The following is a 23,990-nucleotide window of genomic DNA, read 5'->3' as shown; positions in this document are numbered from 1 at the left end:
ACATCGACTCGGCAGAGCAGGGGTGCTCCTTCTAGAAGGACGCTGGAACGCCGACCACACGGAACTCTTTTGACGCAGTCACCCAAACGGCACCTCCAATGTCCCATTCCTTTTTGTGCATCTCTTCCGCACAGGAATCCCCGACGTCGCATCAAACACGTTGAAAACACGTCCAGTCTCTTTCGGCCCAGATCAACGAACCAAATGCTGCTCTCTGTCTCTCCATTGACCACCTCTCACCTGACTGGCACACCGAGGGTCGAAATGCGGGCAGACGCCTCAGGTACCTTAGGTACGCTCATAGCAACGGCCGTTTGGTTAATACGTACTGAAAAGGCCTCCTGCCAATTTCCTCCCCTAATAATTCCCTCTCTCACCGGTAGTCCGCACGCCTCACTCACGACACTTAATTACTTAATAGCCCCCCACGGCCTCCAGATCTGCCAGTGCACTCGCTTGGCTCACTGGGCAGGGGATGAGGCAGGGATTCCCCGAGCCAATACTAGGGATTCCCTATCGCACGTGGACCCCACGACACCGAAGCGACTCTTCTGTAGAGTCTTCTGTAGAGTCTTCTGGCCACGTTCAACGTCCTCTGAAGTAGAGAGAGTCTCGAAGAAGAAGGGGGGGAGAAGGCTGCAATTCATCACCGCCGAGCGGCCAAGGCGTCTTTCGGCGATATGCCGGTCAGCCTTTGGACGAAGCTGCCGCACCGCACCGTACACACTCACCTGATTTCTACTGTCCCCCGAAATGCCGCTTATCCGGACTACGATCTATCCGTCTTTACAACAGTATTCTTGGCACACCACCCTCACCACCAGACAAGCTCATCGTCTCTTGTTGTGGCGATAGAGTTTGGTTTCAGTACCTTTATTCTTCCCTTATGGCCGGCTAAGGTATTTAGTATGGACAAGTCATCTACCGTGGATCGTCTCTTCAATAGCCGTTCAACCTCCTTGCTGTGTCATTCGTCCTTTGCAAGCCCTTCGTACGCCACAAATAGGAACTCCTGCTTAGCTTTCAGGCTGCCTAGAGTTTACTGCTGCACTCCCGCTCATGGGAACTACTCCGGCGACGTTCGGGAGGGGGGAGCGGCAATGATTGGGATTTGAGGCTCCCTGGGAAGCAAGGTTGCGAAATCTTCCGCGAGCCTCCCCGAGAACGAGATAGGAGTATGTCTCGTGCGCCCGGTCGGCAGCCCGCTTAAGGAGTTTAAAATGCCAAGCTGCGGAACCGCATCCCATAAAGTATGGCTTGTGGTTCATTCAGAGAAAGGGAACGTATACCTAGCTCATAAGATCTCACGCCAGGCTCACTCGAGGAGATGAGAAGCATGGATGCCAGTGAGACGCTTCGACATCGATGGGCTCGATATTGTGCTTTGAGGTAGTCCGTGAGAAAGATCTTTCCGGTCCATCTGCAGGGACCAAAGTCCCGCAATCAAATCCAAGCTATGTACACGGCCGAGTAGGGCCAAGTAACATTAGGTAATGCGGCATTATCGTTTGCATGAGATTCATTACATTCATGTTCCACTCCGTAGTCCAGATTTCACAATCACGTCAGAGGCACGATTGCAAGACACTGCATGATCCAAACCCAAAATTTCCCCCATCTATTTCCTTAATCGCTGAGTTGTTGAAAAAGACTCCAGACCTGTTGAAACAAAAAAATAATCCATGAAAAGAGATTGTGAGAGTCTGCCCGTTTGGCCCTCTCTACCTATATTGCACACCCATTTTTCACTTCCCCCCCTGTTCGTTACCAGGCGGTAATATCCTCCACCTCGGCCTCGCCAAACGTGCTGCTCTTAGTCAGCTGTCCAACACCGACCTCCTCCACCTCCTCCCCTTGCTTCTCCATGATATCCGGCAGCGTCTGCTTGAGGAAATCCAGCACGTAGCGGTTCACCTGCTCAAACTGGAGCAAGAAGGCGTCGTGACCCTCGGGGCTGTCGATGCGCTCGAGGCGGGCGTTCTTGACGTGCTCCGCGATCTCTTCCTGCTCGGCAAAGGTGAAGAGGCCGTCCGACTCGATGCCGAGGACGAGGGTGGGCTGCTCGATGAGGGCGAGGGCCTCGGCGATGGTGGGGGCGCGGTCGCGGGAGACGTCGTGGGTGTCGAGCTTGCGGGTCATGGCGATGTAGCAGTTGCTGTCGAAGCGCTTGACGAACTTTTGGCCTTGGTAGCGGAGGTAGGATTGCGCGGAGAAGTAGGTTGATGTCGGGAGCTTGTCGCCTCCGGTTAGGCTGTCCGTTGCTGTTGCTGTTGTCGTTTGGGGTCCGTGGAATTGTGGATCGAGAGACTCGGGCACCGCTGCCGCTGCCGCCCCGTTGACGGGCGTTCCCTCTGTCGTGCTGCCACCCTGGCTGTTCTGCCTCGAGAGGCCGACGCGCTTGACGTTGTGTCCGTCGTTGTGGATGTGGAAGTGCGCCTCGGACGGCGTGCTGGGTCTGGGCCGCTCGCGGATGATTTGCCGCCTCGACGGGTCCGGGATGTTGCGTCCGAAGCGGGACTCGAAGGAGTTGCGGCTGCGGTAGGTCAGGAGGGCCGACATGCGGGCGGCGCCGAGACCCGTGGAGGGCGGGTCGTCAAAGGGATAGTAGCCGTCGTCGTATTTGGGGTCGGCGTAGATGCTCTGGCGCTGGGCCTCGCCCCAGCTGATGCCCCAGGCGCTGTGTCTGCTCGAGGTCGCGATGGGGACGACGCAGCGGATGTAGTCCTTGCCTAGGTAGGCCCATTCCAGGACGAACATGCCGCCTAGTGAGCCGCCGATGACTGCGGCGATTTGCTTGACGCCGAGGTCGTTCAGCAGTAGCTTGTGAAGGCTGCGAATATGTTAGCCCTGGGCATCTAGCCATGGTGATAGAGGGTGGACTTACTTGACATCGTCACGGATCGTGGTCAAGGGGAACTCGGGTCCGTAGATGCCCTTCTCGGGATCTCCATCCTTGGCCGTGACAGGACTCGCCGTGCCGTACGGGCTTCCCATGGCGTTCATGCATACGATGAAAAACCGCGATGTATCAAACGCCCTACCGGGTCCTCCGAGAAGAGGACCCCACCAGTCGCTGACGTCTGCGCTGCCGGTCAAGGCGTGGCAGATGACCATGGCATTATCGCCGTTGGGCGAGAGCTTGCCTCTGGTCGTGTAGGCGACGGGAACATTGTGAAGAGTGACTCCCGATTCAAGGGTGAATTCAGGGATGATGGCGAACTGTTGCTCCGGAATCAAGGTAGCAAACGGGTTCTCAGGCTGCGTTTGGGTTCTTTCTTGCGGGTATTCAGCAACCGGTCTCATTACTTGATAAGAAGAACATTCTCATGACATTTCAAGATGGAATAACGAGCAATAGAACAAGAAGTGAGCCACTTAGCTCGCATTGAAGAGATATATGATGTGATTGAGACGAATTGAGAGGCAAATGACACTCCCAGGCTGAGGATAAACTGACCGTACTTCGGCTGAGCGCCGTTCTGTAAATTTTGTGCAGCCATCCCGATCTCGGAATGAACGAGGGGCAGCGTTCGGGATGCGAACTGGGGTCTGGATGTCTTCAATTGAAGATACAAGCAGGCCTTGAATAAGATAGAACAAGGGTAATGTTACTGGGAGTAAAGCCCCTCCGCGATGGCGAGATATGCGAGATATATGAAGAGTCTGGGGATTCCACTTGCTCGATGTGACTGTATGACTGGTCAACGTTCAATGAGGGCAGCCAAAGATTTGCACCGAAAATGGCGTAATGACTGGCAGCTTTGCCGGTATCTTAATCGCAGCCGTTAATTCCACGGCGAATCATTGGCCGCAGGGGATCGATGAGTCAGCCGAGATCCGGTCAATTGGGAGTCAGACAGCTGGCAGGTCTCCAGGGCCGGTACGCTATAATCACCCCCCGTGCTGTCACGCGTAGCCAATCCAGAACCCCCAGTTGGTGTATGCCCCATAAAAGAAAAGCTACCCAGGTACTTAGTACCTTCCTCCGGTACCTTCCACCTCACAGCCTTCTTCCGTGAGGCTGCTACCCGTTTTCAGTGAAGTGGATCTCAAGCTCGCTCGACTCTGGGGTTGCAACTGCGTCTTCACGCGAGAAATCGTTCATCGTCACCTTTCTGTCGCCAACCCCGAAAATCTCCAACTTTGGAGCGCGACTCTTTCCCGCAATCGCAGCAGCTTTATTTCTTTTCGTCGAAGCGATTGCTTGACCCAACCGATTGTACCAGCTATCTCAACTTTCCTTTGTGCACAGCATTCGCTGAACAAGCTACACGCGACAAGCTTCCGAATCCTTTCAACCGCAAGGCATCTCTATTCTCCATCTCCAAACGCGCGCGCAAATTTATCGTCTGCATTTTTACTGACTCTGGCGACCTACAGACTGGCTTCATCGAGATAGCGCGATACCCAAATGATACCTTGAAGAAACCCGCGACGAGAGCACGATGCCTCCTAAACGCAAGGCTCGTGGTGGCCCTGCAGGCGAAGGCGGCAGACCCTCGCCCCATCGACCCGGAGACATGCCGCTGGGCCAGCGCGAACGAGATTTTTCAGAGAGCGGAGGCAGAGGCGGCCGCGGTGGCAGAAACACTAGAAGAAACGATCGCCGGGATTCCGCCCAGGGACAACCATCACAGCCTGGTACCCAGTCGGCAAGCGCTTCCCGCGTCACGTCCCCGACTGTCCCTCGCCCGCCCCCTACCCCATCGCAGCCGCAACATCCTGCACCGATTGCAACAGGACCGCCTTCGGCACCAATTTCGCATCCGCCCTCCCCAGTACCGACAAGCTACTGCTATGAGCATCTCACCGACGAGGCGATTACCTCATGGGAAACCGGCAGCAGGCAAAAACTAGTCACCCATGGGGTCGACTCACGGTCGGATGTGGACATTGAGGAACTGGCCGCCATCTATCAAGAGTTTATCCATGCCGTCATTGAGGGGCGGCTATCACCTGTTGACGCTGGCGCTTGCATGAAAGAGATCCTCGGCTCGGAATCGCAAGAAATGATTAAGGAGTCTTTCTCGTTCGAGCCTCACACTCTCTTTCTCGATACTTTGTCCATAATCTTCGATAATGACCGTGGTCTATTCAGACCTCAGCTCCGCGACTTCATTCAAGCAACAGGCGTCTCGTCCGAGCTTGTGCGCCAAACTCTAGATGCTCAGCTTCTTCAAGATTTGGGCATGATCCGCGAGACCTTCGTCAAGCTTGGTATCAGGCGTGCGACAAATCTTCTTTACCGACAAGCGAACTACAATCTACTCCGCGAGGAGAGCGAAGGTTACTCCAAGCTCATGACTGAGCTTTTCACAACTAGTAGCTCGGAGCCCCCGTCTGCCGAAACGGCACATGCAGCTTTTGAACGTCTCAAGGGCCTTATTGGAACTTTCGATCTTGACGTTGGAAGAGTCCTCGACGTTACACTCGACGTCTTTGCAGCAGTCCTCATCAAGCAGTTCCGATTCTTCATCAAACTTCTCAGAGTCAGCTCTTGGTGGCCGAGCAATCAGAACCCTGCTTCGTCAACATACGCAGGTGGCCTACCTCCCTGGGCTCTGCCCGACTCGTCACACTGGATGACTAGCCAAGAAGTCGAACTTGAGAGTGCCGAGCTAAAGCGCCAACGCGATATTGAGTTCTGGGACCGCGCTCGTGAGGTTCACCTCGATGCATTCTTCCAGCTTGGAGGAAGACAAGTCACAGGTGACCACCTCAAGTTGCTTGAAGAATCAGAGTCTGCATCCGAGGCCGAAGTCAATGCTGCATCGGCATGGATGAAGCTGACAAAGACCCTCCCGCCTCAGGGAAACCGAACCGCTGCCCAGCTGCTTGGTTTCAAGCTACGATTCTACGCCTCCGATGCCAGAGATCCCGATGATGTCCTGCCAGCTAACCTGCTTTACCTTGTCGCACTTCTCGTCAAGGTTGGCTTCATGTCACTGGTCGACATCTACCCACATCTCTGGCCTCTTGACGAGGAGATGGAAGCCATGAGAGAAAAGAAGATGAAGGAGCTGGACGAAAAGGAGAGGCAGAGCCGACCTGGCGCCGCACAAAACGCCCTACTTATGGCGGGTGCCTTGCCTGACGACAGCGCACCGCCCCCCACGACTCGTACTCGAGCCGTTGCAGGAAAAGCAGATGCGGAGTCCAAGGCAGACGCTGCTGCAGACGAAAAAGAAAAGCTACCAGAGCCCATGGAGCAGAAGGCTGCATTACTCATCTGCCTTTTGACCATTGGCGCCATTCCTGAATCTCTTTTCATTCTTGGCCGCTTCCCTTGGCTACCAGAAGCCTATCCTGAAGTTCTGGACAGGATTCATCGCATTCTCAACTACAGTGTGGAGAAGGTCTATCAAGAAAGTCGGCCAACTCCCGCCCGCTCGGTTGAGCCCGCCTCCAAACCAATTGCCGACATTGATCAGAGCGGTGTACCCAAGGGTTCCGTCAAGCTATCCACCTTACCAGCCAAGAAGTCTATGAGATGGCCATTCCCCGACGGATTCGACGGCAGAGATCAGCATTACAGGTTTTACTGGGACGAATGGGCAGACAACGTCCCAGTGTGTCAGACTGTCGAAGACATTTTCACATTATGCGACACGTTCCTGAATCTTTCCGGCGTAAGCATCGGCAAAGATCCTGCATTACTGGCCAAGTTTGTCAGCATCGGTGCGAAGAGTTTGGCGGAAGACCGCTCCCAGCACAATATGGACCGGTGGCAGGACCTCTTGCGGCGCATTCTGGTTCCTGCTCTCAGCATGACCAACGCCAATGCGGCTATTGTCAACTCCGTCTGGGACCTGCTCAAGCTTTACCCTGTCACAACCCGATACTCCATCTACGCCGAGTGGTTTGAAGGCCAGATTTCCCGACTGCCGGCAATGAAGGCAGCCTTCACTCGCACTCGCGTAGAGACCAGAGGTGTGATGAAGCGCATTTCTCTCACGAATCTCAGCGAGATGGCCAAGTCGCTAGCCAAGACCAGCTATTCGTCGCCAGGCATTGTGTTCAAGGAGGCTCTGGGCCAGATCGAGGCTTACGCAAATCTCATCGAAGCATTTGTTGAGTGCGCCAAGTACTTCACTGATCTGGCCTACGATGTCCTGATCTGGTCTCTCGTGAGCTCCATGGGTGGAAAGCGAAGCCGTACTCAGGAATCTTCCATCCTGCTGACCAGCAAATGGCTTCAAGCTCTTTCCAAGTTCGCCGGCAAAGTCTTCAAGCGGTACTCCATTCTAGACTCGACACCTATTCTTCAATACGTGAATGATCAACTCTTCCAGGGCAACTCGACCGACTTGATTATTCTCAAAGAGCTCGTGTCGTCAATGGGAGGTGTCGTGCAAGTTCTTGACTTTACCGACGATCAAATCTTGGCCATGTCTGGAGGAGAGGTACTGCGACGCCAGACACTGCTCAGCCTCCAAGACAAGCGGTTTGAGTCGACTCGCAGCGCCAAGCGCCTCATGCAGTCTCTTGTCGACTCGAAACTCGCTGGACGTCTGCTTATCAACGTTGCTCAATACCGACAAGCTGCCATCTACAAGCTTCCCGACGATGAGGCGCACATCAAGTACATCGGCTCGGTCATCGATGACAGCCATCAGATTCTGGTTCAGTATCTCGATCTTCTACGAACCAATCTTGAGCCTCACGAGTTCGAGGCATTGGTGCCTGCAATCACTATCCTCATGCACGAATTTGGACTTGACGCAAGCCTGGCGTTCCTCATCGGTCGTGAGGGTGTCGCATACAACATGTTCACCAAAAAGCAAGACTCCACAGTCAACATCGACTCCGACGGAGACTTGTCAATGGCCCAAGACGCAACCGAAGCAAAGGAAGCCACTGAGGAGCCGTCTGAGGCGGAGGAGAAGAAGCCGACGCCGGCAGAGGTTCGGGAGAAGGCAAAGAAGGACGCCGGACGCCAGATCCACGAGGCGCTCGATCCCATCGTTACGTCAATGAAGTCCATAACTCCAGGTACTTCATGGACCAAGCTCAGCCCGGAGTTCTATGTCCTCTTCTGGGCTCTCCAGCTCGGTGACATCGAGGTCCCAGCTGCCAGTTACAACAACGCTCACAAGCGACTCTCGAACCTCAAGAAAGAGCTCGACAGAGATCGCTCCGACATGAGTCGCAGCGGTATCAACAAGAAGGAAGCCAAGAAGGCTGAGCTGCTCAAGATCAGTAACGAACTGCCGAAGGAAGCGGATCTCCAGATGAAGCGAGCGCGAGTCGTGCGAGATTACATGACGGATCACATGGAAACCTGGTTCACGGGTTCAGCGGAGAAGTTGAATGGTCTGTCTGATGCGATCCTCGAGCAATGCTTACTTCCCCGGCTGGTGCTCTCCGCTAGCGACGCTGAGTACTGCTATGTGTTTATCAAGAAGCTCCACATGCTTGGCGCACCCAAATTCCGTCTCAAGGCGTTGTATGATCGGCTATTCTGCGTCAATAGGCTGCGCGCCATGATCTTCACTTGCACAGTCCGCGAGGCAGAGCACTTGGGCAGGTTCCTCAACTGCATCCTCAAAGACTTGGCTAGGTGGCATCGTGACACGAACGCTTACGACAGAGAAGCGGTCGGCAAGCGCAGCTTCTTCCTTGGGTTTGCTACCGAGTTCGATGACAAGGGACAGCCATCATCTTATTATGATCATGCGCAATTCCGTGACATCTTGTACGGCTGGCACAGCAAGCTCAATTTGGCATTGAAGTCGTGCCTTGCCGGCATGGAATGGATGCACATCCGTAACGCCATGACGATTCTTAAGGCGGTTCTCGATCACTTCCCAGCAATCACCTTCATGGGCACACAGTTTATCGATCAACTAAAGACAATCACAGATCGTGAGGCAGCTTCGAAGACTGCGTCTGCTGGCGAGGAGGGACACCGCGTGGACCTGTCAGTCGCGGCGCAGGGTGCTTTGTCGGAATTGCAGAGGAGAAAAGACAAATGGATTATACCAGCCGGCTTCCGCCCGAACATGGTAAGGCAACAAGACAAGCGGAGATTCAGAATCTTACTAACCCGTGTGCAGAACGGCGGAAAGGCCAAGGACGAGTCGACCTCAACCAGTTTGCGCCCGACCGCGACTGAATTCCAGCCTCGATCAGCCAGGTAGGTTTGCCTAGAGGACCCGTTTCAGGGGTTAAACTAACATTTGTTCGTAGGACCGCGGCAGAGCAGGAAGACGGCGAAGTCAAGGACGGCGAGGTCAAAGACAGCAAAGATGCTGGATCCCGATCAGCAGCACCCTCGGCACCAGCTACGCTTACTCAAAAGGATCCCAACTTGCCTCCCAAGCCCTCGGCCTCCCAGCCGGACACAGCAAAGGGAGGCTTCCCGCGTGGCGACATCGGGTCCGCCACTTCGAGCAAGCCGCCAACACCAAAGCCGGCGAATGCAACGCCCTTGCCGAACAATATGAACCACCGGGATGTGCCTAGATCGACTCCTACACCTACGGGACCAGACAGAAGTGCGCACAACCTGCCCAAGCGACCAGACGTCCCTATCCCTGGCCATTTCGGTCGTACTCATTTCACTCCTGACGCTTTGCCAGACCGGGTCCGAGAACCGAGAGATGCACGAGAACCTCGCGGTCCTAGGGATACAAGAGAGTCTCGAGATACCAGAGATCACAGGGACCCACGCGAGCCCTCAAGAGAACTCAGATTCGCCGAGCCATCGCGGCCCGACCGCAGTCGAGACTTTTCTGGACAAGACAGGAGAGGACCAGATGCTCCACCTAGAGAACCTGGTCGCCTTTCCGAGAAAGATTGGCCCTCGAGACCAGACTCGCTGCCCCCTCGCCGCGATCACGGGCCCCATGAGCGCGAAGGTCGTCCCTCCCGAGACAGAGTGCCTCCAACAAATGGACGTGTGTCTGAATCGGGCAGACTGTCTAGAGAACCTGCTGTCGCCACCCCGCCATCTCAACCTACGCAGAAGCCAGCGGAGGATCCTCCTGTCAACCCTGCTCGCCTGGCCTTGATCCAAGGAGACCAACCTGGTAGGTCTAACCGCTCAGACCGCCCGTCTCGATCATCAGAGACAGACCGGCGGAGTGGCCGGGGACCGCGCTCTCAGGAGACTCAGAGCCACGAGCAGCGGACTCTTGACCAGCGTGCTCCGGAGCCTGACCGTACTGAATTGATCAACCCTGAGCGTGCTGCCCTGATCGGTGAGCCACAAACCGAAGCGCCAGCCAGGCCGACAAGGGATGAGCCCAGAGACCGAAATTCTCAACGAGGTCATTCGCCGCGGAGAAACGGGCGATTCAATCCAGAAGCACCAGCAGAGCCTCCAAGGGATGACAGACACGGCCGCTCCCATCACTCGGATCATCGATCCTCTGGAAGAGAGACGCATGCGGAGCCTCCTGCCTATAACCCCAGAACAGAACGGATAGGCGACAGGGACGGTGACCGTTCTGGCCAAGACAAGGGTAGAGACGCATTCCTGGGTCCTGGTCGAAACTCCGAACCTGACCACAGCCGCACTGCTCACCAGGACCAAAACTACGGTCGTCTGAACCCAATCCAGTCGGTACTTGCCCCGAACGAGGTTCCACTAGGACCCCGTGGTCGTGGTCGAGCGGCTGCCCGAGGTGGATCCGCGGGCACCCCCAACTCACGATCTGATGGTCGTTTCCCGAATGCAGACAGCCCGGCGGCGCCTGAAGAACGGCATCCACCCACAGGTCCGGCCTCAGGCAGAGGACGTCGTAATCAGTACGAGTCTAATCCGCCCGTCAACTCTCCGTCTGCCATGACGCCGACCCCAGCAGCACACCCCGATCGCGCCCGTGCTATCAACTCGGGCCCGGCAGGCTCACCAACTCCAGCCTCGGGAGGACCTACCTTGGCTCCTGGTATTCATCCTGATCGACTGGCACAGATTGCGCCACCACCGCCTCCGCCTCCTGGGCAGCCACCTAGTCACGGTCACTCTCGGCCGCCACTGCCCCCTATCAACACACCAGACCGCCCGTCAGGAGGCCAAGGTAACAACAACCGAACACCGACAGGCAATTTCCCAGCTCCTACCGATGGGGTACCATCAGGACCGTCATCGAATGATCGAGGTCGCAGCGGCGGCAGTCGTAGACAGCTTGCGGGTATCAATAGCACTTTGCAGCAAGCACAGGCCAACATGCCTGAGACCAACAGAGGCACAAGTATCCGCGGGCGTGGGGTTGCCAGAGGTAGTATCGCTGGCTCCGATGCTCAAGTTCTGACAGGTGCATCACCGGTGTCTACGCCAGTCCAAGAACGTCCGAACCCTGTGGGACAAGAAAGGGCTCAGGCAAACGGTGAGGATCATTCACAAAACGAACACGATCGCAGCCGTCGCGAGCATCGTTCAGAGCGTGGTCGGCACTCAAGGCGCAGCAGTCGTGAACGAGAACGCAGTCCTGGTCGCGAAAGGGAGGGCAAGGAGCCCCGTGAGCACAGGGAGAGAAGGTCCGGAGCTCAAAATCAGTCATCCACTGGTCGAGACGAACGTGAATCCCGGCGTTCTGGTCGAGAGCCGTCCGGCAGCACTAGGGAGTCGCATGCGAACCCTACCCACGGCAGTAACCGGGAGAACACAGGAAGCAGTCGCGAAACTCGCCATCGGACCGATCGCGGAGATGGCGGACGTGGAGATGCAGCGACGGGGCCAAGGAACGAAGAGTGGGCTGGAAATCCGCGGGGCGCGCCCAGAGGAGGACCTCGCGAGGGAGGTCTACGACCGAACGATGACCGACGCGAAGATCGGGGCCGAAAGCGTCGAAGCGAAGATGCAGCAGGCTTTCCCAACGACCGAGAAAAGAGGCAGAGACGCTAGGAGCGGGAACTGATCTTCTGAAGGAATAAAGGCGAGCGGAGTCACTATCAGGGGATGAGCGACGAGAGAAAGTTATGTTGAACGGAAAATGCCATTGGTCTACACACGACAATTCGCATAGAATGGAGAAGAGAAGAACCGCATCCCCCGACGAAAGAAGAAACATTCATTATCACTATTTTACAATTGCTTCTATTATTTACAAGTACTGCATTGGAGGGTTCCGGTTGCACGACCGCAAGTGGTCCAAAGGAAGGGACACCAAAGTCAATATCAGATACACACACACAAAACAATCCACTCTGTATCAAAACCAAACACAACATCGTTCAGAAGAAAAGGAACACCGTCGGCATTGTACCAAGGCGAAACACCGGATGGCTAGCTACGCCAGTCTCGGTCGGATGAGCCTGCCGCGGTGGCACTTTAGACATGACGCGGCACACGGCCAGCATACATGAAGCGCACATTATGATTATACCTTCGACACCGAAGCATCTGCTTTTCTATGATACCCCTCAAACGTCTCTTTCCTATATGCTACAGGGCCCCTCAAGTAGACGAAAGGGGGGCCTGACGCCGGCACCAGACGGCAAACTCGTGAATATCCCAGCGCGAACATGTAAGCGCTGGGCGAAGTGTACATCAGTCCTTTTGGGCATTGGTAACAAAAGGAAGGGGCATGAGAAAGGTTCTTGGGAATGGGAAGGGAAACATTTCATGGCTGAAAGGGTTGTAATATCAGAGCGAGTAATAATGTCTTTCATGTCCATCGGCGGCGTTCGTGGTGGTGACGAGAGCAGGGCTTTAGCATCATAGCGTGTTCATGGACTCAGTCGGGCTGGGCTCAGGATGAGCCCAGACCGGGGGCTCAAAACCTTTGCTAGACTTGCCCAATTTTGATCATCTCATTGGGAATGAACTCGACTTGCAACTGTGATTGATGTTTACGATGTGCAATAATCGGCTGCCGTTTGAGAATAACATTGTCACTTGGTCGTCTTGTGTGATGGTAGAGGGAGGCGTGAGTCTCTGCCACCCCTCTTCTCTCTGCACTCTGAGAAACTGGAGACTCAAAGTTGGCATTCATTCTCAGCCGTTGGACTATGCACTTATTTCAGATAGCACTTCCCAAGAGGGACTGGCTGGTTCGTGCCATTCATGGCTCCAAGAGAAAGGCGCAGCTTATTCGGTCCAGACTTCAAGCTGTCGATCACCCCACAGTTTGTGGGAGGGCTGACCAGGGCGCGTGGGCGCCGAGATGTATGGAGTAGTACCATACGGATAGAGCATCTGAACACCCAGGAAGAGGTTCAATTGGTTCCGCCTCGGATTGAAGAGGCTAGAGCGGCAAAAAGGGCTGACAGAGTCTTTGAGTAGAGTTCTAAGCCCTGTTGTCTGGGAACAAGGTTGAAGGGGGTTGGTTGTCAACGCTGGGGAAAATCGTTCGTCGGATCAAGCGAAGGGGTTCACTCTTCTAGAAGCTTGAGCTGCCCACCCCGGAGATTGGGGAGGGTTGCTTGGGGGCTTGAGCTTCTCGTCTCTGAGTCAGGTTTTTGCTTGACATGACACCTGATAGCCGTCGATCACGCTGTGGTCAAAAATAAAACCGGCGAGTTTTAGCTGGTTGAGGCTGACTGGTACTGGGTTGGTGCGAGCGCGAGTTTGCACGAGTCTCTAGTGTCTGATTGGCTGAGTTGGCAAACATACTGCCCAACCGTTCTGGAAGCTATGGGGACGCCGAACAACTGTAATATAGTAGGACCAAATTTCACCACTGGCAATCATTCATGCGTTCGTCTGAAGCCTTACCTCTATGTCCTCTAGAGTCCACATTGCACGTGCCACATAACCTACTTAATCTTTGAGTTTATCGTGCTGTGGATAGGCTATCTGGAACTTTGGAGCGATTGTAATGGAGTTGCTCGACGTTGGGGGTTATCGCTCAAGAGGCAACGAGTAGTTGGTCTTGGAGCTCTGCTGCCGGAACGGGTTTTATTTCCAAAGGGATCGTTCTTTAGTACGGATAGTTGACGAAACTTTTGAGATTATTTGGCGTCTCTACTGCTTCTACCGCATGAGTACGGAGTAGAGTACTGACACGAGGTGTTCTGGCAGGCTTTGGTACGTGCACCCGCACCGCCTCGCCGCCATGATCGGTGTAATTTACAGATTGATCTACACTTTTCTTCAGTGTCTGTGAGTCTTGGCGCCAAGCGACCACACTCTTCAACTCTCGGTTTACTCCGAGCGAAGTTCCTTTGGCTCAACATTGCGGCCAAGTTGTATTGTTATAAAGGAAAGCCTGCCTGTATGTGAATGAAAACATGAATAGTCCCACTATCCAAACCATAGTCCAGTCTTTACCAAGAGCATTCCAGTCCTTACCTTCAACTTCAAAACCCAACACTCTCTTTTAAGAACCATCGCAACCATGCAGATCACTCAGCTCTTCTCCGCCGCTGTGCTTATGGCTTCCGCCGTCGTTGCCAACCCCACCCCGATGCTCGAGGCCCACGGAACCGGCCTGGAGCGCCGCGTGCCCAAGACCTCCGGCGCCGCCTGCATCAAGGCCCCTCTGAGCGCCGAGAAGGACTTCTCCTACTACACCTTCACCATCGACGCCGGCGTCAAGGCCGCCGCCGCGCAGGCCGGTCTCACCAAGATTGGCGTCCGTCAGCACTGCAACTCCAACGGTGGTCCCTTTGGAAGTAAGTTCGATCCTCGTCCTCCATCCTTACCCAACCCCCTGGGCCGGATGCAATTCTGCAATAAACCAAAGTCTCTAACAAAACCTCCCTATTAGTGTGGACTCAAAACACCGAGAACTGGGCCTATGTCCCCCTGGACAAGTTCGGCCCCGACCAGAAGTACAACGTCAAGGTCAACCGCTGCAAGAAGGACTTTGACCGCCACGTCTGGAGCTACAGCGTCTGGCTGTGCAACAACAACAACTGGTGCGGCACCACCAACTGCGGTTTGGACCGTGAGATCTGCCCTGAGCAGAAGACCAAGGCGGTCAACCTCAACGACCCCCTCAAGTGGACTTGCTCTGCTTAAGCAGGGGATCGGACCGCTGCGCCTAGTTGAGTCATACATATAGACACTTAGATACTGGTCTTCGACACCTTTGGTATCCTTTTGGAGTCAGGATAGCGTTGAATTAATGCATTTCAAACACCATGACTCTAATTAAGCTATTTGAGCGTCTTCCCTTTAACGTATTGACCATCCGTGGTCATGGCAGTGAATTGCTATGGTGAGCCAGGACGCATCCGCCATTGGTAGTAGCATGCGATCGAATATGGTGATGTGCGTGGCGTTCGCAGTTTGACGAAGAACTGGAGAGGATCAACGGACTCGAGGTCTTTCTCCCTAGAAACCAGTACCGTCTTCCGCGTATTCAACCACTCTATAATCTAATAAACGCTGGACGCGATAGACGGAAACCTAGCGCAGTCTTCTCTAGAACTTACCACTCGAGAAACCGTTGACCTCGCGGTGGTGAACTTTATGCGTCATTTGGTAAGCAGCGATGTGCTCGTTAGTAACCTGTGCACGGATGCGACTGAGAAAATCAGCACACAAGAATAGAGGACGAGAATGAGCTCAGAACAAGCTTACCCGCTATTTAAAGTAGCGAATTCTTAATCCCTCATCAGATGAAATAGGACGGGTATAAAGGACTTCGGACACTCGTTGGAATGGCGCGGATTCGGGATGCGGGGCGACTGACATGGTTCCGATGACAGTAATAAGACAAGCATATGTTCCAGAAGACTTGCAGGAAAGTTGATTGAATCTTTATTACGAGTTGTACGAAGTATGTTGGTCCTCCATCCCATCAACAATCCTATACCAGCGCTCATTGTATCTCTATCGGTTCTAGATCTTCCCAGTATGCTTCGATGTCCGGTGTGGCGTTCCTCTGCACCCTCCCAGCTTCCAGTGTAAAGTGCGTCTTCCCCAGCATGTCCAGCCAGCTATTCATACTTCTGGCACGGTCGTCCTCGCCGAATCCAGCAAAATGGATCAGAAAGTCGCCGCGTCTCGTCTGCCAATCCGAGAGCCCCTTTTCGTCATTCCCCTCGAGATAGGTCGAGGCCTTGAGGCTGCCAGGATACGAGTTGAACCAGGTCTGAGGTACCATTCGCACCCCCTTCTTGAATCTCTTCTCCTTTATCAGTATCTCCATGGCACTCTGCTCTGTGAATCGGAGCTCGGTGCCAGGTCGGAAGTGGCGAAAGGCCATGATGGCGCTGAAGAGTTCGATGGCCCATTGGCCGACGCGCAGAAAAAAGACCCCGTTGTTGAGACCATTCCAATCATCGGCCGCTATGAGGTGTACGTCTTCGTCTTTCGGAGTTGCTTCGTGGGCCTTCGTGCTGGCAGCAACTCGATTAAGGATTCGGGGTGGAAGGAAGCTCGATATCGGACGGCATTGGTCTAGGATTATCGTGTCGCGGTCGACCCAGAAGAGCCATTCCGTCCGTTCTTCTGGTGGTTTGAGCATCTCATCGAGCAGTAGAGACAAAATATAGGCTGGCTTGTTCCATAGGTCATCTACAACAGGCGTACACATGACTTCGAGCCCATTGCCATGAAGTGTGGTATGTAGGACATGTGACTGTAACGCGTTCTGATAGTATTCTCGAATGTTTCCAAATTGTGCCGTCACGGTGGTGATTCGAATGTGGGATTTTGGGTCGTGGAGGGAAGATCGGCATGATGACTGTAGAAGTTGAAGGTTTTCAGACAGGTCTGGGGAGAGCTGCGGGAGACAGCCAGCCTCCTTTGAAGGTCGAAGAGGCGAGGTGGCGGCGGCGTGTTCGAGAGCTGTGGTAATAGACACCTCATAGTAGAGAAAGATCGTACGAATAGAAGTAAGAATGATGACGGTGACAAGTAGAGTCTTGATGAAGATGGGTGACAGTACAAAGGAAAGAATTTTCGGCTGATACATAGTGAGAAAGGAGCGCATTGTAGATTTGATTTCTGTCGATACTCTAGAAAATTGTTGAGCCTGAACTTTCTCTACTTTATATCATATCATCACCAAAGACTTTGTTACGATAGATCACCCAGCTTCCGCGATGTCGGTCCATGTTCTCGAGATCGATACATGGCGTCTTGGTCTATGCCTGAATTAGAACTCGTGTTCTCGACATCCGCGCGGTCATCTGCCGAGTGTTTCTCCACGATAGCGCCCTTCGATGCTTTGTAGCGGCTCTAGGTGGGATAACTCGCCGGCCTCAGGATCCATGATTTCCCACCTATGATAGGTTCAGACATTATGAAAGTTGGTTGTGAAGTTGGTTCTTTCGGCGAATTTAGAGATTCATCCCTGTCACCGGCCCGTTGAAACTCTGCGTCAAGTATTTGGGCCTAGTTTTTGAGTCACAAATAACCGTAAATCCCTTCCAGGTCCTTCTCGTATGCTGCTCCTTGTTGCGTGGAGACAAACGTGTAACAAGGGTCTAGTGGGAAGGATAACAAGGCTATTACGTTGCAAGACTTTTGATTCGGATCGCTCCGAATTGACTTTGGAGAGGGCCATCCACACGACTTTCTTTCCTATCCGGAGAATTCTTCGCTCGACATGGGCTCTCTGGTCAGCTGTGTGATACCATGATGGGACGGAACCGAAGGAGAAGGCGGAGTAACAACCACATCAATAATAGACCAAGGACCTCGTCCATCAAATCAGGAAGATCTCTTATTTTGAATGGGAATATGCGCCATTGAAAATGTGGGTTAGATTGATAACAGAACACGAAGCGTACCCAACCCTGTACACGCGGCTTGTGTGGCTTAGCCCGAGTTTGCCAAAAAACTTCAGTTCAAGGGCGCAATACGAGCAAAAGATCTGATTAACTTTGTTATCGGGGATCTCAATCTGTTAATCTTGAACTTCGACTGATTAAGAATCTCATAAACCATCTTTTCTTTCGGGTTCTTTTCTTTCGGGTTCTTTTCTTTCGGGTTAAAGAGAAGAGTTGCCAATCCGACGGAAGAACATGCTCTTCCAGATGAGAAATTGATAGTTGATCGCGAAACTATCCGAGGAACTCCGAGCAACTCGCACCCCATATCCCCACATCATCAGAAGCAAAATATTGGTAAGAAAAGGCCTTAAACTGCTGCCTAGAGTACGAGGGGAATAATGTCACAGTTAGGTTTCCGACTATGGCAGTTGACTTAGTAGTCTCAGCGTACTGGGTTACTGGATGTAAAGAGCTTTCCGGGTTCCGAAATCCGAGCCGCATTGGTGAAGAGCTAGAATAGTGCGGGCAGGCTCTAGCACAAATACAGGCATTTCAAGCGACCGAAAATCTTTCGCGGGTGTTTTGCAAACATAGTGATGGAGGGTCAGTTTCGCTACATGCGACTTGGATGAAGACAACCCTCCCCTGACAGGCTATCACAGGCTTCAAGCGTGATGTACATCAAAATGTGGATATCCACAAGGTAGAAATGGCTCGAGCCTCTTTTCTGGCTTTGGATCTCAGCTTACAAATCAGATGAAGCATCCGAAACTACTTCCAGTAGATGAACGCGCAGGAGAAGAAAGCGGTGTACGTTGCGCTTGCTACATCAATCGAACCGGAGATTCAGGACTCAGGACTGAGGTTTGCCAGGGGCAAGGGCTGCCGAGGCGTACCTCGTAGCTCACATCAACACGATACAGCCAGTGGCCGTCCATATGGCCGTCAATAGGTGTACGACCCAGGGAAGAAGCTCACAGAGGCCGACTGCTGTTAGGGTCTAGAAGATGAATTACTGAAATCTGCCCTTCCCTCGAAGTGTACTCTCAGCGCTCTATATATACCTGAGCTGCTCCTTTGCTGCTTGGCCCTCATCCCAATGCCCCTTATGCTATCCCCTATTTGGCGAGGCCTGACAATGGGCTTCTCCACTTCAGCCATCATGGCCAAGAGTCAGAGTTTGAAACTCTCGGAAGTTATGCGGCTGCTGGTTTAAGCGGTCTCTTCCCTGACGAATCAGAGCAACTTAATAATTCGTATCAAGAACAGCGAGATAACATTGAATTCGGGCCTCGAAAACTGTCATGAAACGGCCATCGGGGGTGTTGATCTACCGTCCCCGCATCTTGTCACTGGGCCAGTTATTATTCAAAGGAGCCCAAGGTGGCTATCGAGAAAGGCTGTTGATTAACGTACGCATCACCCTTCAGTATCCTAAGCCCCCTTACAATTTTGACTCCATCATAGTCGCTTACCGAATAAGCAAGCGCCCCGTTGATAAAAGAACTAGGTAAATTGGAGACTACTTCACGTTGTCGAAAGTTCAAGGCGTATCGGTTATCATTACAAGATGAAACAAAAACTCAAGGCCTCATTCCTGGATCCCGGAATCGTGATCCTCCACCTGCCATGTAACTTCTCAAGCTAAATCAATCCGAATAATTCGCATTATCTCATTAATGTCTCTCCCAATCTCGACTTTAACGGACCGCTATGCCCTTTCTCATCTGTATCTTTCCCCCTCAATGGGGGCGCCGATCTTTCTACTTGAGAAAGAGCAATGTGGCAGCTCAGAGCCAGCCTCAGAGCTGCCCTTAGACACCACACCCCAACGCAATGACTTTGTCCACATCTCTGGCTCCTCATTCAGCGCCGGGTGGCAGGCCGCGGAGATTGCAGCACTGCAACTGCCCGCCACTGGTATTACCCCGTAGCGCAAACGACGAAACCCCGACGCAAGAAGAAAGACAACCATAATCGTGCCTGCCACAATAACGCATATAATGCCGATTGGTGACCACCCACAGGACATGATGTTACCGTAGGATGTCCTTCCAGGAGGCCACGTTTCAATATTCACCAGAAAAATACTCTGGGAAATAAGCCAGTGTAGGCCGCCAGAAAATATAGTGAGCGGAAGAGAGTACCGGTAGGGGAGTTGGAGGAAATATGTCTGTCGCTGGTCTCCTTGGCAATGGGAAGAAACCCTCAGACCTTTCAATTCTGTTCCAAGCCGATCCCACTCAGTGATGAGAGATAAACTTGTGAAGATGGCGTTGTAGCTGAAATAGATCATTGACATGATGACTTGTGGGGTATTGGCAACTAATACGTTGGTAATGAGGGTTTCGGATTGGTAGCTTAGCGTGCCGATGTCCAGAATTGTGTCACCGTGGGCTTTCCCGAGGCCGTATTTTTTTATGTCCGAATCGCCGACTTGATATTCGTTGGCACGCAATCCTATGATTAGCAGCGATGTGCAGACGAGGATGGCCAAGAACCATCTAATATCATTAGTAACATGTTGGTAGAGACATACGTCATGTGGAATACTTACAAAGCTATCGTGGTCATCCATCGCAAGAGGCTTCCCGCAGCGAATTTACGTCGTCGCGTCGAGTGAAATTCTTGCGGATCGCAGCTCCAGCCTAACTTCCTTAGGCTTGACTTCGTTGAAAGGGCCATAGCCTTCGTGTGTCCATCTCCATCCTTCAAAAAAGACACTATAGCATCACCTATGGTTAAGACGGGCCTTTCGGTGTTTCCATATGCTACAAAAAGCATCAAGAGGCCCTTGATCACATTAAGGGCAGTTACAGTCCAGCATAGTACGCTGCTGAAAAGTAACTTGCAATGCTCATCTGTTTTCTCACTGTAGCAGCCTTTTACTACTTTATTGGTTCCCACAGTCCAGGTGGCATCGCTCTTGATCTTCGAGAGTTTCTCATCGCAGGAAGGTCGAGTCGACTGACGTTGTGAATCTCCACAGATCCAGTCAAATGGATGCTCTACTTCACCATAGTCAAGTCCGAGACGGGCTACACCATGGAAAGCCGTTCCGTTGTCTACCACGACGACTAGATCACCACGCGAAGACTGGAACGCAGTTCCGTATTCATCGAGGCATTTTCGGGTGTCTAAATAAACAAATTGCGTGGTGTCTGTATATATTTTCGGATATAGATGGGACGGTAGGAAGCCAGGAGCTAAAGACATGTCGTCTTCATCGAAGTTCTTCACACTGATCGCGTAAACGTTGTATAGATTCGTTGAAGTTGAGGTGAAAACAACTGAGTTGAAACTGCGGAACCGTCAGCCATATGCCAATACACAAGTGCAACGTCACCAAGTTACCATACAGCAGATGTAATGGGAAGGAGGACATTGCCAGGAGACTCCAGACAATCTTTCTCTTCCAAGCAATCCTCCAAAAGTTCCGGATACTTGGAATGCCAACATCGAGCCAATCATTTTCGGCATGTGCGGCATCAATTTCCTTCCGTGTCGGCGCAATTAAGCATTGCATACAGTAGTTGCTTCCAGCTAGTAAGACCGTACTGATGATGTTGATTGCCACGTGGGCGCCTGTATTCCAACTTTTGATTCTCTGACACTCCCCGCTTGCAATAATGCCAATACCAGGGCGTACGACTCCGCTCGGATCATCGCTCGAGTGTGTCGTGGCCCAGATAACAAAGGATAGATTGATGATGAACGTGAGGAGTGCGGCGGCGGCGAAGACAAGTGCACTCCTTCTCCAGCGGCTTCGAGGAATGATCCCTTTCCCTCTGCTGAAAAACAACATGGTTGCCGATTTTGAGTTCCACGGAGTTGCGGTTGATTTGTGAAATGTATGAGAGAAAAGAATTCCGACGAAGGGATGGTTGATAAAATCAAATATAGCCCGGCTACCATTACGCGAGGGTTCCACGGAGAGTTATGTCCTCCTCTCCTCTGGGCGGCCTCCATACTTTTGAGAATCAGGCTACGATCTTCCTCTCGCGCTACGTAGTCTGTTGCCACCCCAATTACAGTATTTCTCTTCAAAGGTCCTCGGATAAGGTACGTTACCATGAACCAAAGAGTGAGGTAGCATCTGCCCTGAGACGGCCAATTGAGAATCATCTACCCAAATAAGCAGGCCAAGGTGCATGCCTGGCCTTCTGCTCCGGGCCATATTCTGTCGCCCACTCTGCATATCACTCAATAATCAGAAACTCCCCCCCTTACAAGTCATAGAAGGAGACAGCCTCACCAAAGGGGCCAAGGATCGAGGAAGGGTGTGTTACGACACGAACAACACTAAGACTTGATCCTGCCCGACACCCTCTCCTCTGCGCCCGGCGATACTGGTCAGTTCCTGGTCTCCGATAGAGGTGCGAACATTGCGGCCGGAGTGGGTCTATCAACTTGCAGCCGCCGGCAACAAAGCAGGTAGCCAGCCACTCAGCTGGTGATGGTTGATACAGGCAAGTAGCTTACGCAAAGCTGTCGCCAAGAAGAGTGGCAACCTGTTGACGTGAGGAGAGGCAGGCAGGCTGGCCCAAGTTGTCAAGTTCGGGCCAAAAATACACTTATTGTCGTCGCACAAAACAACGTAGGAAGACGCAGCTGACGTGAGAAGCACTTTCAAAATATCACCTCCTACCTTGAATTTCTTTTTCGACGTTCCAGACAGAGCAGAGGGAACCCGCAGGATTTACGCCCTTTGCTGTCGATATAGGTCCAATCACAGCCCGCCGGGGCGGAGAGGACGGGCGGAGCGGAGGAGTAGGGAGACTTGGCAGCTGAGATAGATCAATAGGTATTGCGTGGACTGCATGTGTGGGACTTGGCATTATCGCATACTGAGACGAGACAACTCCGGTGTTCCTGTCGTACAGACTTGCCCCTATCAAGCCGTCCCCGAGACTCATTTGATAGGTAATTGGGTTTGAATTGGTCAACTTGTCGATTCTTTTCGACAACGCTGGAACAACGGCAGGCGTTAAAGCCGCCAGTCAACAAGCAAGTGACCGCGTACATAGCGACTGTCTCCAAGGCTGGAATTAGGCTAAGAAGCCAACGCTACGTTCCGGTACCCCTGGCAGGATGACAAATTTACCAGCCCTACAAAGTCTCAACAAGTTCAGACTCGTCATCTGTCATGACTCCAGGGCAAGAGAACTTCATATTTAGCACCCGAGTGTGTTGCCCCTCGTGCCCGTATACGCAGGCCAAGACTCTCTACTTACTAGCACCTGCTTGATGATGTTAGCTGCTTCTCTCAGGATTGCTAAGAAACTTCCCCTGCATCAGCCACCTAGCATGGGTTGAGCCTGACCATCCGTACCATCTCACGTTGTCACTTTCCAATTTCAAGCAGATACCTTGGGCGAACTTGACCTCGTCCTTTTCCCGTTTTCCGCTCCAGGCACCTGCCCAGTCTACTTTCGACATCTGTCTTATGTCCAACGCCCGCCCATTCCCGTGTGCTCCCACCGGCCGCAAGGCTCTATGACGTCTGTGGCCGCTCGCGAAAGATACCAAACGCCTAGCCCTATCCAATTTGGGGCACAAGAAACAATGGCTCATGCGAAATACTCCAGGCACACAGCCTTGTCGATCTTGAACTCATAGAAATATGGTACTAAACGATGGGTAACACAACAGATCCATGCACAGCCACAGTCCAAGGGTGAAGAGAGGAAAGCTAGACAAAATTGCGGCTTAGGAATTTCAGTCTCTAGAATGTGATCAAAGTATGTTGAGAATAACTGCTCGAGATGAAGAAGACTGTATCGTTCCGCCTTCCGCTCTATCCTTGTCTTTATTCTGGCTTTTGGTACATCGTTGCCATTAGATAGTGGACTGACCTGTTGACTGGCTGAAAACGCTTGTGACACTCTGCCAATTTGGCCGCGGAGTAAGGATTCTTAAGGCCACATCCATCAGCGAAGCGGCGGGAAAGCTGGGCGTGAGAACGAGCATGTGCCATGACCGAATCACCGCAGTAGAGTGGCAAAACGAATCCTCTCTCCTGCATCGGAGGCTAGTTCAGCCGTGCGAAGTCGAGGAAGGGGCTAGGTACATGGCCTAGGAGTTGGACGAAGTCGTTCTGAGCGGGTGTATTAGGAAGTTTCCATCCGGTATTTTCCCTCAATTGCTAGAAGGCATTAATATATCCTCTATACGTACTTTTAAATTAAATACTAAGGGATTATATGCTGACCCGGCGCTATTTCCCTCATATTCGCCCACGAATGAATTCAAAATAGAGCAGGATTAATGAAAGACTAGAGACGGCGATATTCGAGATAGTGATACTAGAGATAGTATTATTAGTGACGGATATATGATATTATCTAGTAGTTAATAAGAGAAAGGCTATATTT

General features: G+C 52.6%; 5 protein-coding genes across 5 annotated transcripts; 2 read left to right on the top strand and 3 right to left on the bottom strand.

Moving 5' to 3' along the window:
* Positions 1-1,764: 1,764 nt before the first annotated feature.
* On the bottom strand, positions 1,765-3,303 carry CTAM01_02738 (homoserine O-acetyltransferase; the record flags this gene model as incomplete). The annotated part of the gene is made up of 2 exons (XM_060518776.1): positions 1,765-2,830; positions 2,885-3,303. 2 exons carry the CDS (start codon positions 3,301-3,303, stop codon positions 1,765-1,767), a joined length of 1,485 nt encoding a protein of 494 aa, XP_060386579.1.
* A 1,142-nt stretch (positions 3,304-4,445) lies between these two features.
* Positions 4,446-11,851, top strand: CTAM01_02737 (THO complex subunit 2; the record flags this gene model as incomplete). The annotated part of the gene is made up of 3 exons (XM_060518775.1): positions 4,446-9,005; positions 9,057-9,136; positions 9,190-11,851. 3 exons carry the CDS (start codon positions 4,446-4,448, stop codon positions 11,849-11,851), a joined length of 7,302 nt encoding a protein of 2,433 aa, XP_060386578.1.
* A 2,434-nt stretch (positions 11,852-14,285) lies between these two features.
* Positions 14,286-14,911, top strand: CTAM01_02736 (uncharacterized protein; the record flags this gene model as incomplete). Its single annotated transcript, XM_060518774.1, has 2 exons — positions 14,286-14,562; positions 14,658-14,911. 2 exons carry the CDS (start codon positions 14,286-14,288, stop codon positions 14,909-14,911), a joined length of 531 nt encoding a protein of 176 aa, XP_060386577.1.
* Positions 14,912-15,716: 805 nt separating this feature from the next.
* CTAM01_02735 (uncharacterized protein) lies at positions 15,717-16,832 on the bottom strand (the record flags this gene model as incomplete). The annotated part of the gene is made up of 1 exon (XM_060518773.1): positions 15,717-16,832. The coding sequence occupies one exon, from the start codon at positions 16,830-16,832 to the stop codon at positions 15,717-15,719; it is 1,116 nt and encodes a 371-aa protein (XP_060386576.1).
* Positions 16,833-19,339: 2,507 nt separating this feature from the next.
* On the bottom strand, positions 19,340-21,421 carry CTAM01_02734 (uncharacterized protein; the record flags this gene model as incomplete). The annotated part of the gene is made up of 3 exons (XM_060518772.1): positions 19,340-20,120; positions 20,174-20,917; positions 20,976-21,421. The coding sequence occupies 3 exons, from the start codon at positions 21,419-21,421 to the stop codon at positions 19,340-19,342; spliced, it is 1,971 nt and encodes a 656-aa protein (XP_060386575.1).
* Between the last annotated feature and the right edge of the window lie 2,569 nt (positions 21,422-23,990).

The sequence above is a fragment of the Colletotrichum tamarilloi genome (assembly GCF_030869305.1).
Source record: "Colletotrichum tamarilloi strain Tom-12 chromosome Unknown Scaffold_6.1, whole genome shotgun sequence".
NCBI classification, from domain to species: domain Eukaryota; kingdom Fungi; phylum Ascomycota; class Sordariomycetes; order Glomerellales; family Glomerellaceae; genus Colletotrichum; species Colletotrichum tamarilloi.
Note: the sequence above shows the minus strand (reverse complement) of the source record. Positions and strands in the feature narration are given on the sequence as shown.